The sequence below is a fragment of the Aquarana catesbeiana genome, linkage group LG03, assembly GCF_042186555.1.
Source record: "Aquarana catesbeiana isolate 2022-GZ linkage group LG03, ASM4218655v1, whole genome shotgun sequence".
In the NCBI taxonomy this organism is placed as follows: Eukaryota; Metazoa; Chordata; class Amphibia; order Anura; family Ranidae; genus Aquarana; species Aquarana catesbeiana.
The window spans coordinates 218,573,890-218,590,196 of record NC_133326.1 but is presented as its reverse complement, the minus strand read 5'-3'; the positions used below and the strand labels follow the sequence as shown (position 1 = coordinate 218,590,196).

Sequence of the window (16,307 nt, the reverse complement as noted above, 5' to 3'; positions counted from 1 at the left end):
AATAAAATACATTTATGTTTTTGGTTTAAACATGACAAAATTTGGAAAATTTCAAGGGGTATGAATACTTTTTCAAGGCACTGCAGTTAGAGCCTAGGCTTCCATTTTAGGTATGCCTGCAGTGCTGTTAAAAAACAGTCACTTTGACCACAGCGAGCTCCAAATATAACTTTCTTCCAGAGTGCCCCAAGTTTTAAAAACCGGGTGTATATTTTGTAATGTTTGTCTTCACGAAAAATGATGAGGATGCTTTAACACAACCTCCCAAGGGCCTTACACTACCGGTAAACTATGACAGATAGTCCCAGTGACCAACAGCAACCTGTGGGAAGCAGTCAAAAGTGCCAACCTACCAGCTAAAGTACATTTGCATTAACTTGCATCGACCCAGGATTTTAAAGCGTCTAGGGAAATCTAGAAGAAAGTTTTAATTACATAAAACTGCTATCAAAATAGCAGTTAACTGACATTCTCTCTGGTTTTCAACTTACCAAAAGGAGAAAACAGGCTTGAGTGGCATGAAGTTTGGCTGTGTTCAAAGCACAGGAAACATTACAGAAATGTTGTTCATCACAATGCAGGAAATATGAACACACTGAAACAGTTTGCACTGTTTCCTCAATGTTTTCAATAGCAATAATAAACACACTGCTCAATATGCACCAAGTACGCTATAAAGTTTACATGATCACTTTAATTGCATGATTATTTAAGAGTCCATTATTTAGTAGGATTTCAAGAATATAAAATTACACAGGGCCAGCCTGTAAGTATAACCTCATAAGTCATAAACAGTCAGTTAACATTTACAATAAGAGCTAAACTAACAAGCAAAGCAATAGCAATGTTTTCTTTTGTTATAGCTCAGCTAGAGAAGATGTCAGATTCTTCACAGGCTTAGATACATAAAACTGCTCCTAAATCCCAGAAGTCAGGCAGTCAATGAGCCTAAACAATTATAGTTGGCAGCAGCTAGAAGCCTTTTCTAGTGTCAATGGAAGCCCATGTTCGCCGACTACTGCAAAGTGCCTGCTGAGTCACAAATTGGAATGATTGGCTCATAAGCCTACACTGTGTGTCCATCTCTTGCATAATGTTCTATACAAAGACCATGTGAAGACTAAGAAGTAAAATATCAGCTATATATACAATTTGTGTGAACTTTCTTTATTTGTCATTCATTCCATTCTCTTCTCCAGAGCTATACATTAGATAACAGAATATTGCAATAGGCAGGTTCATAACATATTAGTGTTTATTTTACCATATAGACTAATATTCATATGCCATTCAAGATAGATTATTTTCTTGTAGGATTTTGCTTTAGTGTTTGCTATTTGATACAGCAGAATGAAGCACAAGAAAACGGCACTGAATGTATTTGAGAGCTTCTGCAATGCGACTTGCACGCAATTCTGGAACTTAACCCAACAGAGAAGCAAGCACCAAGCGGTTCTGTCAAAGTGGATACAATAAAAGTGCAAAAACAGGCTACATTACAACGCCTGGTGTTCTCAGAGTGTCATCTTGGGCAGTTTACTAACCCAGCAGTAGTGTTTGTTTTTTTTACAATGATGAGTTGTCTTGTACATTAGAGTTATGTAGAATCACTGTCAGTCATTTCTCCCCACCCTTAATATCACATTCATAGTAACTTATTAGAGTACTAAACGGATTTTGTGGATACAGAGTGGCAAAAAAAAAAAAATCCAAAATCAAGTAAGATTGCTGAAAAACAGCAGATGCTATTGCTTGCTTCTTCCTGTTCCTATAGCAGCTGCATTATCTGTAGTGGCTGCAAGAATACAAACTGATGATTTGTAGTGTAAAAAATTGTGCCAACAACCCCCCCCCCCCCCCCCCAATATATAATTAACATTTAGCTTTGCATTCAAAATGATGGGGCTTAATTAGCAAAGATCAACACCACTTAAAAAAGAATGTAGTGCTATACTAGATTTCCTTAAGAAATTTAGATACAGAAAAATCAGGGTAAGAAAATAGTATTTTTTTTAATTATAACAATTGCATTAAAGGTTTTCTGTCACTGCCTCACTTATCTCACCTAGAGCTTGTCAGTTGGATGTTATGTGTTCACTAATGTCATTGTCTAAGTCACATGAGTTTGCACACAGAGGGAGGAAGAGGTGTGTGCAGTGTTATGACAAACTTTTGCATCTCCAATGAGGTATTGCACAGATTATTAAAAAAGCAAAAAGGCAACAAAAATATACAGCAAATTGGTAGACCATTTACATGATAATTTTACAGAATTCGTAGACAGAAAGTAGTGTTTAGTATTCATTCACCTTAAAAAAAAATATATATTATATTTATATAATGTGTAGATCAATCCTCCCATTCATCATCATCCTCAAACTCTTCATCGTCATCCTCATCTTCATCAGAGTCTATCAGGGAACAGAAGAAAAACACATTATTACAGATATTAAGCAGCATGAGACTTCTTTAGATATTCTCTAGATCAGAATATATAGAAAATATAAATATACAGAAAATGTATTTTTTTTTTTAAATTATTTTAGGTGGGAGGTCAGAAAGAAAATCCATTTCTTTGCAATGTCTCTGAATCCAATTTTTTTCTCAGCTGTTTTTACTGTAACCAGGAAAAACTTTCCACTTAAGATGGCCATAGATGGATAGAATCTCGGTAAAGTTTAGCAGGGACCAGCTGAGATTTGATCCCTCTATGGGCAGGCCGGCTGTACTGCAAGTCAAAGACTTCAGTACAACCAACCTGTCAGCTTTTTGGCATGGGATTACTGCCAGCAACTATAGCCGCTAACAGTAATCATTGTGTTCTGGTGACAAAGAAAGCTCTCTGCACCCTCCAATCCAGCAGAACACACTAGCACTGCAGGAGGGAATCCCCCATCAACACTAACCCGTGGTTGCAGGAAAGAAAATCGAATAATCTACGGCAGCCTTTCCCATGGTTTTCCCCGGTCTGTTCTCTAGCTACGTTATCTCATGTTTTTTTCTTATTGAATTACCTTTAGATTTAACTTCAACTGTGTAGTGCAAGGGCCTGCATGATGGCATATAAACTGAAAGTATTTAGGAATTACCTCATATTATATGGTTTTGGTAAATCTAAAGGAAAATTGTACAAGAACATTGTATGATGTATGACCAGCCGAACAATGAACTTTTATTTGCTTACTTTTGAGCTGTCAATTCTACCACTGAAAGGGTTTTGCTGTATGTGTTTGATACGTTTAAGTTAGGAGTTAGTCCAACCAGAAAACTAGTTAGCTGATAAATTCCTGTACTGCACTCATGAAAGCTGTTCTCAGTTCTGTGAACTACAGAGCACCTCTCGTATGTTATAGAGATAAGGAAAATGGGAGGTGTTTTTTGGTTCTAAAGCACTTCCTATTCTAGTATGACAACCCTGTTGCTTTCTGCCACCCTAGGACATGAGTCCCAGACCCTAAAAACAAAAATCTACCGGTCAGATTTTGGATTTCACTGGCTACATGGCTGTTCTGGGTCAATTACTAAAATAGCTGAAGTCACTGGATAAATGACAACCAAGCTAGCATTTTTATAAAGAGGTTATCAATAGCAGCCTTTTCATTTGAGATAAGTTTTCATACAAAGCAGTTTTAGGGACATTGGAAATGTTAAGCAACATTTCCAGTGTTGAAGAAATGGATCCTGCAGTCTGTTAGCAGGATAGCAGTTCCCACACCTGCCCAAATTATATATTTCCTAATGTTGCTTCTTTGCACTTTAATGTTTAGGATGCATTACTGATATCAACTGACTAATTTGTTGCTTGGAAGACCCATGTTGTACAGTGTAGTTTCTAATCTCTGTTTCAGGCTGGGTATACACTGCTGTGCGGAGCATCTCACAGCAGGGGCCCGGTGCGCATCCCTGTTGTCCAGTTCAGGGACGAATCAGGTCCACATGTTTGGCTGGATTCAGACCTGAAACGGACCAGAGGACGCACAAACCGCTCCACAGCCATCCCGGAGCTGCGTGAACCGGCTCCATTGAGAGCCAGCCAGATGCCCAATATGCAAATTGGATGCGGGGAAACCGCATCCAATTCGCAAAACTGCACTCCTGTGACCTGTTTTTAGCCAACGGCTGGCTAAAGTCTGTCAGCTGACGTCACTCAGCCAGTCCAGATCTGGATCGATCCATCACTCAGCCAGTCCAGCTGCTGGATTGATCCCAACATTACAGTCAGGAACCACCCAGATGCCTAGACCTGCAAGCAGCTGGGAGACGGAGCAGTGAACGCTGGAGGGGCAGAGCACAGAGCCAGTCACCTTTCTTTGCTCAGAGCGGACAGGAGAACTGAGTGATCAGCGGTGTTTGATTACTCCGTTCTCAGTGCAGAGCTAGCATAGGACAGGCTGGATGAGTATAAAGGTTTATTTTTTCCAACTCCATACTTCTCTTTTAAAGATGAATGCCTGGTATGGATATTTTTGCATCATTACATTTGTTCAGCTTGGACCAATGTAACTATACCTGGACAATCCCTCTAAGTTGAAAATAACTGTAATGGCTACAGCAAGGCGTTCTTTGATTGAACAAGATCGTGAGTGCCCCTCATCTAACCAGAGAAGGCTTTGCATTTATGCATTTAATGAGAAAATGCAAAAGCGTTCTCTGAATAGTGTCCATGCTGAGCGGGCGACCATCTGTGTTCAGTAAGCATGGTAGCCCATGACTCCCAAAAAGTAGTAGAGATCACTATAGTAGCTGTGTCTACTACAGCCATTTCCAGCCTTCAGGGGGATCCAACAGGTATGGTATATGCATTGTTACAGCCTAAACTGTACCAACGTACCTCTATAACAATACCCAAACCTAGAATTAATCTTTAAAGTTAAAAAAAATTAAACGTTTTAAAAAAGATCTAAATGGGCAAACAGAATTAGCGTTCAGGCACACCAAGCGCTTGAGCATCTATTCATATGAAATAAAAAAAATGCATATGGGCTAGAAGCACCTAGCATCACTGTGTGTTTAGATGAGTTTACCTGCATTTAGGAGCCTCAGGTGTTTAAAGTTTAAAAACTCCTCTCTTGAATAAGTGATGGTTTTTGTTTCTGCCTCTAAACTCCTGTAAACGCCTATAGTGTGCATGGACACATAGGTTAACATGGAGAGGAGTAGAAGGGGGGGGGGGACCTCAAACGCCTGTAAAAACAGCATTTATGAACTCAAGTGTGCATGAGGCCTTACTGTAATTAGGCTTCCAGCCATTCTGGTAGATACAAATTTGTGCGTTAAGAACATAATCTATTTGTTGCACTTTACAGTGATCGCCTACAAAATGTTCAGTGACAAAGTAAAACAATAGATAAATCATGCAAATCATTGCTATACTATTGTTTTGTTGCCCGGCTGCACCGTGATTTTTTTCTGAAGCTATGGCTGCCGTGCCTTGGACACTACTCGCCTTCTGGAAAGAGTCCCTTTCATTTGCAGTATATCAAAGCACCACTTTGGTCAACGATTTTAAAGGTTTCTGGCGGATTCAACTGCTACACTTAAACATATATATTGCCACACGTATGGATCTTTAGCATTGCAAAAAGATACTGGAACACTTAGATGATACTATCCAGCTATCCTCCTCCTATACTGCAAATGTACGCTGATCCTCAGCGGCACTTTAAAGTAGATCCATATACACAATAGTGGCTGGCATACAACTGTTTTCAATATAATGTGCTTTGGACAGGGAAGGACAGGACAAATGTTGATGAACAACAGAAAGATACCTATTTGACTAGTTAAATCCTCATGCACACTATTATGCACAAAAGAGTTTGGAGGGCAAATAAAAGGATGGGATTTAGTGGATCTTAACCCCTTCACGCCGACATAACACATATATGCGGCCTAACGTAAGTGGGCTTTTTTTTTTTTTACGTGGTGCACATATGTGCGTTTCTCCCTTTGTGCTGCACGGTGCTGTACCAACACAGAGGCCGAGGTCTCACCGGCATTAAATGATATGTAAAGGTTCGGCTTAAAAAAAACAAAAACAAAAAAACACAAAAAACAAACAAAACATCATACTTACCTCCTCTCTGCAGTTGGTTTTACACAAAGTGGCCCCGATCCTCCTCTTCTGGGGGTCCCTCAGCGGTGCTCCCGACTCCTCCTATTCTCAAGTGCCCTGTTGGAGAGCTGCTCTCCCCGGTGGCACTCGTGTGGGTGTGCTCCCGTGGCCTGCTGATGCGTCCATTGACACAGACAGCAGGATTCGGCCCTGCCCTGGCTCCCGAGTCACTGGATTTGATTGACAGCAGCGGGAGCCAATGGCTGCTCTGCTATCAATTTATCCAATCAGGACCCGTGACACTGGCTAAATCTGGTGAGCCCATCCTCATTGCTGGAAAGACCGGGTTCGGTAAGTAAAAGGGGGCCTCTGGTGCATCACAGGAGGTTTTTCACCTTAGTGCATAGAATGCATTAAGGTGAAAAACCTCAAGGGTTTACAACCCCTTTAAGATTTTTTTTAACCTTAGGCGTGAAGGGGTTAAAATGGTTTTAAAATGATGTGGTACTTTGTATAATAAAATATGATCTAGGATTTGGGAAGTGTTCTTTCTAAAGTACATGTTTAATATTTTGGCGTTCTTCAAAATCCATTAAGATTGTATTCCCCCCCTTATAAAATGCTTAAAGTGTATCAGTAAACGCAGGGTCCCTATTTTTGGTGTAGGACCTTCAAGAGTTTCCAATTCTTTTTTTAATTACTTTCACCGTTCTCGCATTGTGCTGCAGTAGAAAGGCTAAAAGGACGAATCCTTAATGTTAATGCTTCTAGAAAGAGCAGTAACGCATGTCGCGTTTTTCAGCTATAGCGAACTCAAGCACACTGGAAACACAGGAGCATGAAGTATGAAACATTCCCTGAAAGAAATTCTTCTAGGTAAATGTGTTTTAAATAACAGTGATTATTCACAACGAATGAATGTTTCATGAAAGTCACATTCACCTATAAATATGCTCCATATTGAGGTCTGCTTTCAGGAAAGCATTGTGTTATGTTGTATTAAAAGAATACCACAAAATGTAATTCTGGGTATATTATCCTTGTATAAAACATATAGGTGTTCTAAAAAAAAAAAAAACAAAACAATGCAGTGCATCCCACTGTGTCCAATGTAAATGCTTCTGTGAATTTTAAATACCTTTCCTGTGTTATGCAATTGCACAGTGCAACACAGTTCAAGCTAAAACACACAATTTGGGCGATCATAAACCATAAGGAGTGCTTCTGTTTAAAGTGAATATGTGTTACATATTAGTAACATTGTTGCATGAGTTTTTCCATTAAAGCAGTCACAAACAAATAAATGACCCCCATCCATCATGTGTGCAATTTAGTAGGCAGATTTTCAGTCTGTAATGCAATCTCATCAGTTGAAAACTCCTATGCTGATGCTGCATTACATTTTGTAACCATGTCATTATATAGACCATGTGTAACTGGAAGGGGAAAAAAAAGAAACGTCAGTACCTGAAGAATGAATGGCCTTACTCCTTTTCTGCATCACTTCCATCAGAGCGCCCACTATTCCTGTAGGGGCCGTGGGAGTTGAAGGTGCTGCAGTATCAGTTTCCTCTTGCCTCTAGAAAATGTTCACAGAAAATCAGCAAATAGTGCAAACAATATTCAAGTTAGATTACCGGTTTGCAATGCAGACAAACTGCAATACAAGCAGGTACCTGCTGTAGTACATGTATAGAGAAGCATACAACTCCATTTGCTGACTCCAAACAGGAATGGAAAATATTAATATACATCTCATTCTTTTACGTCTTACCATAAAAAGAAAGAATACCACTACACGCTCCCTTTTGAGGAGGGAGTGATTAAAACGTAAGTCTACCTCTGCACTTTTTGCCATTTACTGCATGAAATGAGAATCATTTACAGTAGATACTTACAGGCTTTAATGCAATACCCTGTCGTATTTGGTCTAGAAGAGCGTCTCGTCCACCGGAAGACACAGGTCGATTTTCTTTACTGTCTACTTTCTTTAGCTGTGCTCCTCCCCTAATTTGCTCTAGTAGAGCCGTTTTGCCGCCACTAGGAGTTGCCATCTGTTGGTCACTGTCTGCAGCAGATCCAGGTAGAGGTGGAGGACCAGGAGGAGGTGGAGGACCTGGTGGGGGAGGGGGTGGGGCAGGTGCCCCAAATCCTGGCATTGGAGGAGGAGGAGGGGGTGGAGGACTCGAAGGTGCGGATGAAGAGTGACCTGGCAACGACGGAGGATGCACTCTGTTAGGTGGAGGAGGTGGCGGTCCTGCTGCCCCAGGCCGAAGAGGTGGAGGTGGTGGGGGTGCAGCTGTAGGAGCTCTGGAAGGAGGTGGTGGCGGTTTACTGATGCCTCCCCTTGCTGGTGGAGGGGGTGGTGGAGGCCCTGAGCTGTGTAACGGAGGAGGAGGTGGGGGGCCGCCCCTTGAAGGTGGTGGTGGAGGTGGAGCTAAAAAATAAAATGCATTTATACAGTAAATATTTTCCAACTACATTTTCTTGATTTTTCAGACACAACAAAAACACACACCACTTTAAAATTGCCATATCTATACTAAAACAAATGATTTAACGATCATTATCACCTTGTAAAATGTATGTGAACCTCTGCTGAAAAATGCAGGTTTATGATGTGCTGGAATCGGTACACTTACCTTGCTGTATTGTTTAAAAAGCCCTCTACAAGTCTGGTTATTCAGCATTTCAAGGAATTATGACCCAAACAAAAGGATTAAAAAAAATATATATATTTTTAGATCAGGATTCAAAAACAGAGTAAGCGGACCCTTATCAGGTTCACAACAGTTTGCATTGAGACTAGATCACTGTGGTTGCAATTAAACATTTGTAATAAATCTGAATACTATATATTTGTGACATTTAGGCGGTGTGCTTTTTTATTATATTGGTTCCTCTTTGTAAGCACAGTATACCATGTCTGTGATATACTACCAATATTTTACTGCTCCCTCTAAAAGATTAAATAAATCGAGGGTTTTATCAAAAGGAAACCTGAAATATGGTCACAAATTGGCTACAAATACTGTTAAGTACCCCCATTTTGTGCCCAAAAAACTAAGATCTAACAGACACACCAACTCTACAGGCAACCCATGCTATTAACTGAAAATCAACCCAATATTGTTCAGCTTGGCAAGGCGTAATTCAACACTTGTTACTCAACAAAGAAGTGAAACTCCTACCACAAGGGGGAGCTGCACGTTATTTTAACAGTGCTTAGAAAACCTATAGATCAACCGAAGGCTTTGCCATAATTTTTGGCCTATGTCAGCAGGTTTTACATTTTTCTACAAGCACTTGTGGTTAGAAAGCACATGCTAGAAGTCACAATGATGGACACTAAATATATCTTGGCAACGTAGCTCAATTAATTAGGATCCACTACGGAATCCAATTTTAAAGCTATTTAGGATAAAAAAAAAAAAAAAAAAAAAAAAAAATCACACAGCACAAACCATGCATTTAACGTTCTCACACTTTATGCAAAGTCCCATACATACCAATCCAACGTGGAGGACCTATAGAACAAATGTGAGCACTCTTTACATTTACATAGTCTACATTTATGTTGGAAAATATGTTCATGAAAGCAAAGTCAAATAGTTCTAAGTGCAAAAATAGAGTGTGCATTAAAAAAAAGGAAATCCTTAAAAATAAGCAAAAAAGTAGGATGGAAGAAATCTGAGTGATATTGCTATGCAAGTTCTTGGTAGAGAAGACATTTTATAATAGATAGATAGATAGATAGATAGATAGATATATCTATATCTATCTATCTATCTATCTATCTATCTATCTATATCTATATATCTCAATCACACATATACACACTAAAGGAAATTGTGCAGCATTTATGTTGAGACCAAGCCTAAAAGCTGCACTCTTATATGTGTGCATTTTTTTTATTTATAGAAAGATCTTTCCTATCAAGAATTCCCATACCAATATCACTCAGATTTCTTCTATCCCAGTGGTTCTCAACCTGGGGGTCGAATGACGATTTGCCAGGGGTCACTGAATCCTGGGCTGTTCCTGAAGCCCACATCGCTCCGCCAGCCTTTTCGCGGTAACCCAACTGAACTGTTTCTGGAGCCCGTGGCCGCCCACTCAGCCTCTTCGCAGCCGCCCATTCAGTTCACGTCATGGCTGGGGGGCAGAGACTAGAGGTCAGCTGACTGGTGAGGAATGTGAAGTGGGAGGGGCTGGAGGAAACCCTATCCCCTGATTTCGGCATAGGTGTCACTGCTGTGAGACACCACAGAGCTGGGGACATAGTGAGTAACACTACCTGTGATTAGAGTTGCCATTAAAAGTCCCCACTACAGTTCTCAGATCAGCAGATGACCTTGATCAAGAGCACCTAAGTTGGCTAAACAGAACTCCCCGCCAGCACTGCCACTCATCCCATTCCCCCGACCAAGGAGTAAAAATAGAGAATGCATGGAAGGGAGAGGAAAAGAGGGGGAGGAATAAAGAAAAAGGGAGTGAAAAAATAAGAGTAAGAACAAGAAAGACGGTTAGAGGGAGGGATGGGGAAAAAACAAGAAATAAGGATAGAGAGAGATAAAATGGAAAGGAGAACAAAGAGAACCTTGTCTTGCCTTGGGTGCTGACAATCCACGCTACGAAAATAATTTTACTGTTAGGAATCCCCACGACTTGGGAAATTTTGTCAAGGGGTCACAGTACTGGAAAGGTTGAGAACCAATGTTCAATCCTAACGGATTTAGCAGGTATCAAAACAGAGACAATTTTATTTCTTTTTTCTCATCTTTGCTGTCTTTTTCTTTATACAACCCCATTTCCAAAAAATTTGGGACGGTGTGTAAATCTACATAAAAACTTAAATGTAATGATTTACAAAACTCATAAACCAATATTTTATTCACAATAGAAAACATCAAATGTTTAAACTGAAAAAATGTGTCATTTTAAGAAAAAAAAAGGTAATTATGGAATTGATGGCAGCAACATGTTAAAAAAAAGGTTAGGACAGGGCAACAAAAAGTTGGCAAAGTAAGTGGTACTAACAAGGAACAGCTGGAAGAACATTTTGAAACTAGATGAATTGGAAACAGGTCAGTAACATGATTGGTTGTAAAAAAAAAAAAAAACCCCAACATCTTCGAGAGTCAGAGTGTCTCAGAGGTAAAGACTGGCTGATTCACCAATCTGTCTCTAAAAATTGTTAAACAATTTCAGAATAATGTTCTTCAATGTAAAATTGCAAAGACTTTAACCACTTCAGCCCCTGAAGGTTTCACCCCCTTCCTGACCAAAGCATTTTTTGCAATTTGGCACTGCGCTACTTTAACTGGCAATTGCGCGTTCATGCAACACTGTACCCAAACAAAAAATGTATGTCCTTTTTTTTCCCAACAAATAAAGCTTTTTTTGGCGGTATTTCTAATTTTTGAGCTATAAAAATAGACTGACAATTAAAAAAACAAAACAAAAAAAAAAAAAACAAATAACTTCCACTTTCTGCTATAAAACATTCAATAAAATGAAAAAAAAATCTAATTTCTAAATCAAATTTAGGCCAATATGTTTTCTGCTACATGTTTTTGTTAAAAAAAAAAAAAAAAATCTCAATAAGAGGATATTGATTGGTTTACACAAAGGTTATTGTGTCTAAAAACTATGAGATATATTCATGGCATTTTAATTTTTACTAGTAATGGGGGCGATCAGCTATTTTTAGCAGGACTGCGACATTGTGGTGGACAAATCTGACACTAGGTGACACTTTGGGGACCAAAAAAAAAATGCACTGTCACTGTAATGACACTGGCAGGGAAGGGGTTAACATCAGTGGCAATCAAAGGGTTAAGTGTGCTCCTAGGGAGTGCTTGCTAACTGTGTGGGGGATGCTTTGACTGGGGGGGGGGGGAGAGATCTGCGTTCCTGCTTAGCAGAAACACAAGCGCTCCATCTTCTCCACTGTCAGAATGACGATCTGCCTTGTTTACATAGGAAGACCGCAGTTCTGCCCCTCTCCAGAGAGATCGCCGGGTGCCAGTGAACATCGGGTCTGCCAGACCGTCTAATTGGCTCTCCTTGTGTCCACTCACAGTGGGTCACCGGGGGCACGCGCATGCCCCAGACCCAGAAGAAGCCACAATGCACAGGTATGTTTCGCACAAACGGGCCACCCTGCCGCAGTAAATGTGTGGTGGGCGGTCTGTAACTGGTTAAATAAATCATCTACATACATATTATCATCATGAAAAGATTCAGAGAATCTGGAGAAATCACAGTGCACAAGGGACAAAGATGAAACGCAATATTGGATGCCCCTGATCTTTGGGCCCTCAGACAGCACTGCAATAAAAACAGGCATGATTCTGTGATGGACATCACTGAACGAGCTGAGGAATATTTCCACAAGTCCCCGTAAGTGAACACAGTTCGCTGCGCCATCCAAAAACGCAAGGTAAAGCTCTATCATGCAAAGAAGATCGCATTGTAAAACATTCAGTGGGGTACAGGGGAGACATGCGGGGTCTTTTAGACCCTGCATATGTCAATAAAGAGAACCTGTCACCTAAAAATTCTCACATAGGGGACTGTTTTTTGCAAAAACATAAAGTTACATCCAAGCACATAAAATCCCCCAAGAAATTTTTGAGCCCAACCCCCCACATATACACACGCACATACGGAAACACATACGTCGGGGCTCCTACGCGTGAAAACGTCAATTACGTTGATACACACGTTACATATCGGCGCATACACCAGAGTGAGAGCAATAATTCTAACACCTGACCTTCTCCGTAACACTAAACTGATAATGTTGGGGGCTTTTGAAGAGTCACTTATAGAAAATATAGGGGACTGAAGTTTTTTGCCATTTCACAAGCGCACAAAAATTTAAGGTCTGGCATGTTGGCTATCTAATTACTTGGTGCAACCTCGCCTTTTATATGTCACCAAAAATTAGGGTAATTTATTGTGTTTGTTTGCCCTAAAATTCATGTTAGTGTTTTGTTAACTGAAATTTTGTGTTTTCTAGACCTTTGCGGTAATGTGTGACATAAAATATTGCAACTACCACTATTTTATTCTCTACGGTGTCTGTTTTCCGAAAATATATAATATTTGTGGGTTTTGTGTAATCTTCAGGCCTAAATTGATTTTTTTTAAACTGTGCAAAAAACGCAAAAACAGCTCTGGCAGCGAAAATCGTTGAGCAATTGAAAATATTTGGTGCATCTTGAAACGAAAAATATGACAAAGACAACCCAGGACTGTTGAGCAGTAAGCATCCTATATCGGGCAGGAATAGGACAACATATATCTCCCAAAATTACTATTACTAATCTCGACATACTTAAATTTTGTTTGAAGACAAAATTTTCTATCCTGTACCCTTCCCCTCCCCACTATACGTATTCCCTGTATTGTGAAGCTTAAGCAATGTTTCAATGCGGTATATTATACTGCTCTTGTATAAACAAACTTAAAAAAAAAAAAAAAGAAGAACTCCTCAACAGTGCAGTGTACGTAACATTTGACTGTGCAAAAAAACAAAAAAAACCTAAAAGGATTTAAAAAAAAAAGATATAAGAAATTTGCTGCAATAAATCTGCTCAAATTGTCCCCTCTAGTGGCAGGAGTAGGAACTATTCAGTGAAAAAACCATGAGCCTGAAGCGGACCATAGAGGATTTGCTTTTTTCCATTCAGAGCGGAACAAAAGAAAAAAAAATAAAAAAAAAAAAAAAACACCACACTAATCAGCAAGCGCAGCTACTGATCGACATAAGTTTTTCAGAATGTCCCTTTTACAGAAGCCGACCAAAGACTTCTGTTGAGCAGGAACAGAGCCACACTGATCTATTTCGTCCAGTCCTTGCTGAACCAGCGAAACTATAATGGCCAGCTTGAGTTTAGGATTAACATTTTGTTATGTGCAAAAGACCATTTTGTCATCTGCATAAAAAAATAAATACCTGACTATTGGCTTAAGGGAAAGGAAGTTGGGTCATACATAGCATATTTAAGAAAAAGACCACCTAATCAACAAAAGGAGGCTAGGTTTTACACTCCTAACCCTGACTTGTGCGTAAGAACACCCAACTAGAAAGCAAAGAAGGCTCCATCCAAAGAATCCTCAGAAATGTTCCTGTAGTGTGACAGCCACACTGCACCATGTCTAACCACTTACCAGCTATACAAGTCATGAATCACCCAACCCATCCCTAAAAAGAGCAGCATTCTCTGATGAGTAGAAAGGGGTAAAAATCCTAAATTTGTTATTAGAACATTCTAGTGATTAGGTCCCATCAAGGTCTTTGGACCTACATTATCCCACTTAGGTGGAATCTGCTGCTAGGTACCAGTGTGTCCTTTCTGCTGACTGTCTGTGGGATTCAAGGAACCTCTATAGTGAAGGATACTTTGTGCCAAGGAGGAAGAGACTCGAGTACTGAACTGTCATGCCCTGTACACACGGTCGGACATTGATCGGACATTCCGACAACAAAATCCATGGATTTTTTCTGACGGATGTTGGCTCAAACTTGTCTTGCATACACATGGTCGCACAAAGTTGTCGGAAAATCCGATCATTCTGAACGTGGTGACTTAAAACATGTACGTCGGGACTATAAACAGGGCAGTAGCCAATAGCTTTCGTCTCTTAATTTATTCTGAGCATGCGTGGCACTTTGTGCGTCGGATTTGTGTACACACAATCGGAATTTCCGACAACGGATTTTGTTGTCGGAAAATTTTATAGCAAGCTCTCAAACTTTGTGCGTCGGAAATTCTGATGGAAAACGCGTGATGGAGCCCACACACGGTCGGAATTTCCGACAACAAGGTCCTATCACCCATTTTCCGTCGGAAAATCCGACCATGTGTACGGGGCATCACTCTTGATTCTAGGTAGCATCAGTTGTCAGGACCCTAAAGGCAATGCACTGAATCCAGAAAAGACAAAACTGACACGAATGACACACACTGCTGCCCAGAAGCAGGTCAGCCAACTTGTCAAAGGAAGATTTCCCTTAACTCTCCAAAAGTGAAGGCACTGCATCATTCAAGTGATGCCTAGCGGAGGTCAGTTTAGAGGCCCAACCTACAGCAGAATCATTCAACAACTCAGGAACTATCTGTTCCAGAGTACAAGACTAAACTGCCATGCAAAACAATACCCTTTTAAAATTGTTCCCCCAGAGTGGGGGAAGGGTGGCAAAGGAATAATCTTAATTAAAATCCACAGATAAAAAATTTTTTTAAGAAAATAACAAGAATAAGGCTATCAAAATTATGGTTAGCCTTATATTATGGTTAGATAAAAGTGTTCAACTTCTTTAGGACAATAGCAAATAACTGAGGCAATTACAAACAGGGCTATACAGGGCAGGCATCAACATTTTTTTTTGTCCTCCTGTAGGTGGCAGTATAATCAGACTGTAAGAATTTCTGTGTCCAACAATGGACTATAAAAAGGTTTTTTTTTCTTTTGTGGAGAAAGAGGAAAAAATGCTCCTTGACATAACATTTTTTGGCTTAATCACACCTGAAAAAGCATCCTGATAAATATGTCTCTCTAGCGTCAGTGCACAATAACACACAAAACTTATGTAGTTACAGTAGTTGCCATTAACTTTAATTGGCATCCTGGTGCACCTAGTAATATACAATGCACATGTGTTTTGCACTGTTAATCTCACAGATGAGAACCATTTGTGTTCTGTGGTGCACTGTGTTAATAGAAATGCTGCAAGACCTATGTTGTGGTGTGTTGGGAGCCCATTGAAATGCACGAAAAGCCACGAGATAACGTACTGCAACAGTCAAGGGAATTCGATTTTTTCTTTTGTTGTGTTGTGCAGAGTAAAATGGTCATTCTTATGTCATGTCCTGCTTCCCAATGTCAACATCATGGGTTTTAGTTGCTAACACTATTCTCCCTAGCCTTTGCTCTAAGTGTTGGCAGTAAAGTGTACCTGAGTACACGTCAAGAACTTCATGGAACATGAATCTTCCAAGCCATGAGAGAGTACCGAAAAATAATGGCAATTATGAACAATTAAAGTGCTCATATAACTACTCTTTCCAATAGCGCAGGAAGGCATCTCTGAATACATAATATATCCAACGCTAAAAAAAGCTACAGCAGTAGAAAAAAAAAAAAAAGCTACAGCTTAGTTTGGATAACCAAAACATAACAACCGAAGACCAGAAAATTCCTGCCTACTCCGATTAGCCTTATGGTGTAACACTCAGAA

At 39.9% G+C, this 16,307-nt stretch overlaps 1 protein-coding gene across 2 annotated transcripts in view; it reads right to left on the bottom strand.

The window, feature by feature from the left end:
- Positions 1-674: 674 nt before the first annotated feature.
- WASL (WASP like actin nucleation promoting factor) overlaps positions 675-16,307 on the bottom strand; it is a 77,576-nt gene continuing 61,943 nt past the window's right edge. For both annotated transcript variants that reach the window (XM_073619774.1, XM_073619773.1), the window contains 3 exons: positions 7,954-8,492; positions 7,523-7,634; positions 675-2,411 (listed from right to left, as the gene is read on the bottom strand). In XM_073619774.1, coding sequence (XP_073475875.1) covers positions 2,350-2,411; positions 7,523-7,634; positions 7,954-8,492 — 713 coding nt within the window. In that variant the 3' untranslated portion in view covers positions 675-2,349. The remainder of the gene's footprint in view (positions 2,412-7,522; positions 7,635-7,953; positions 8,493-16,307) is intronic.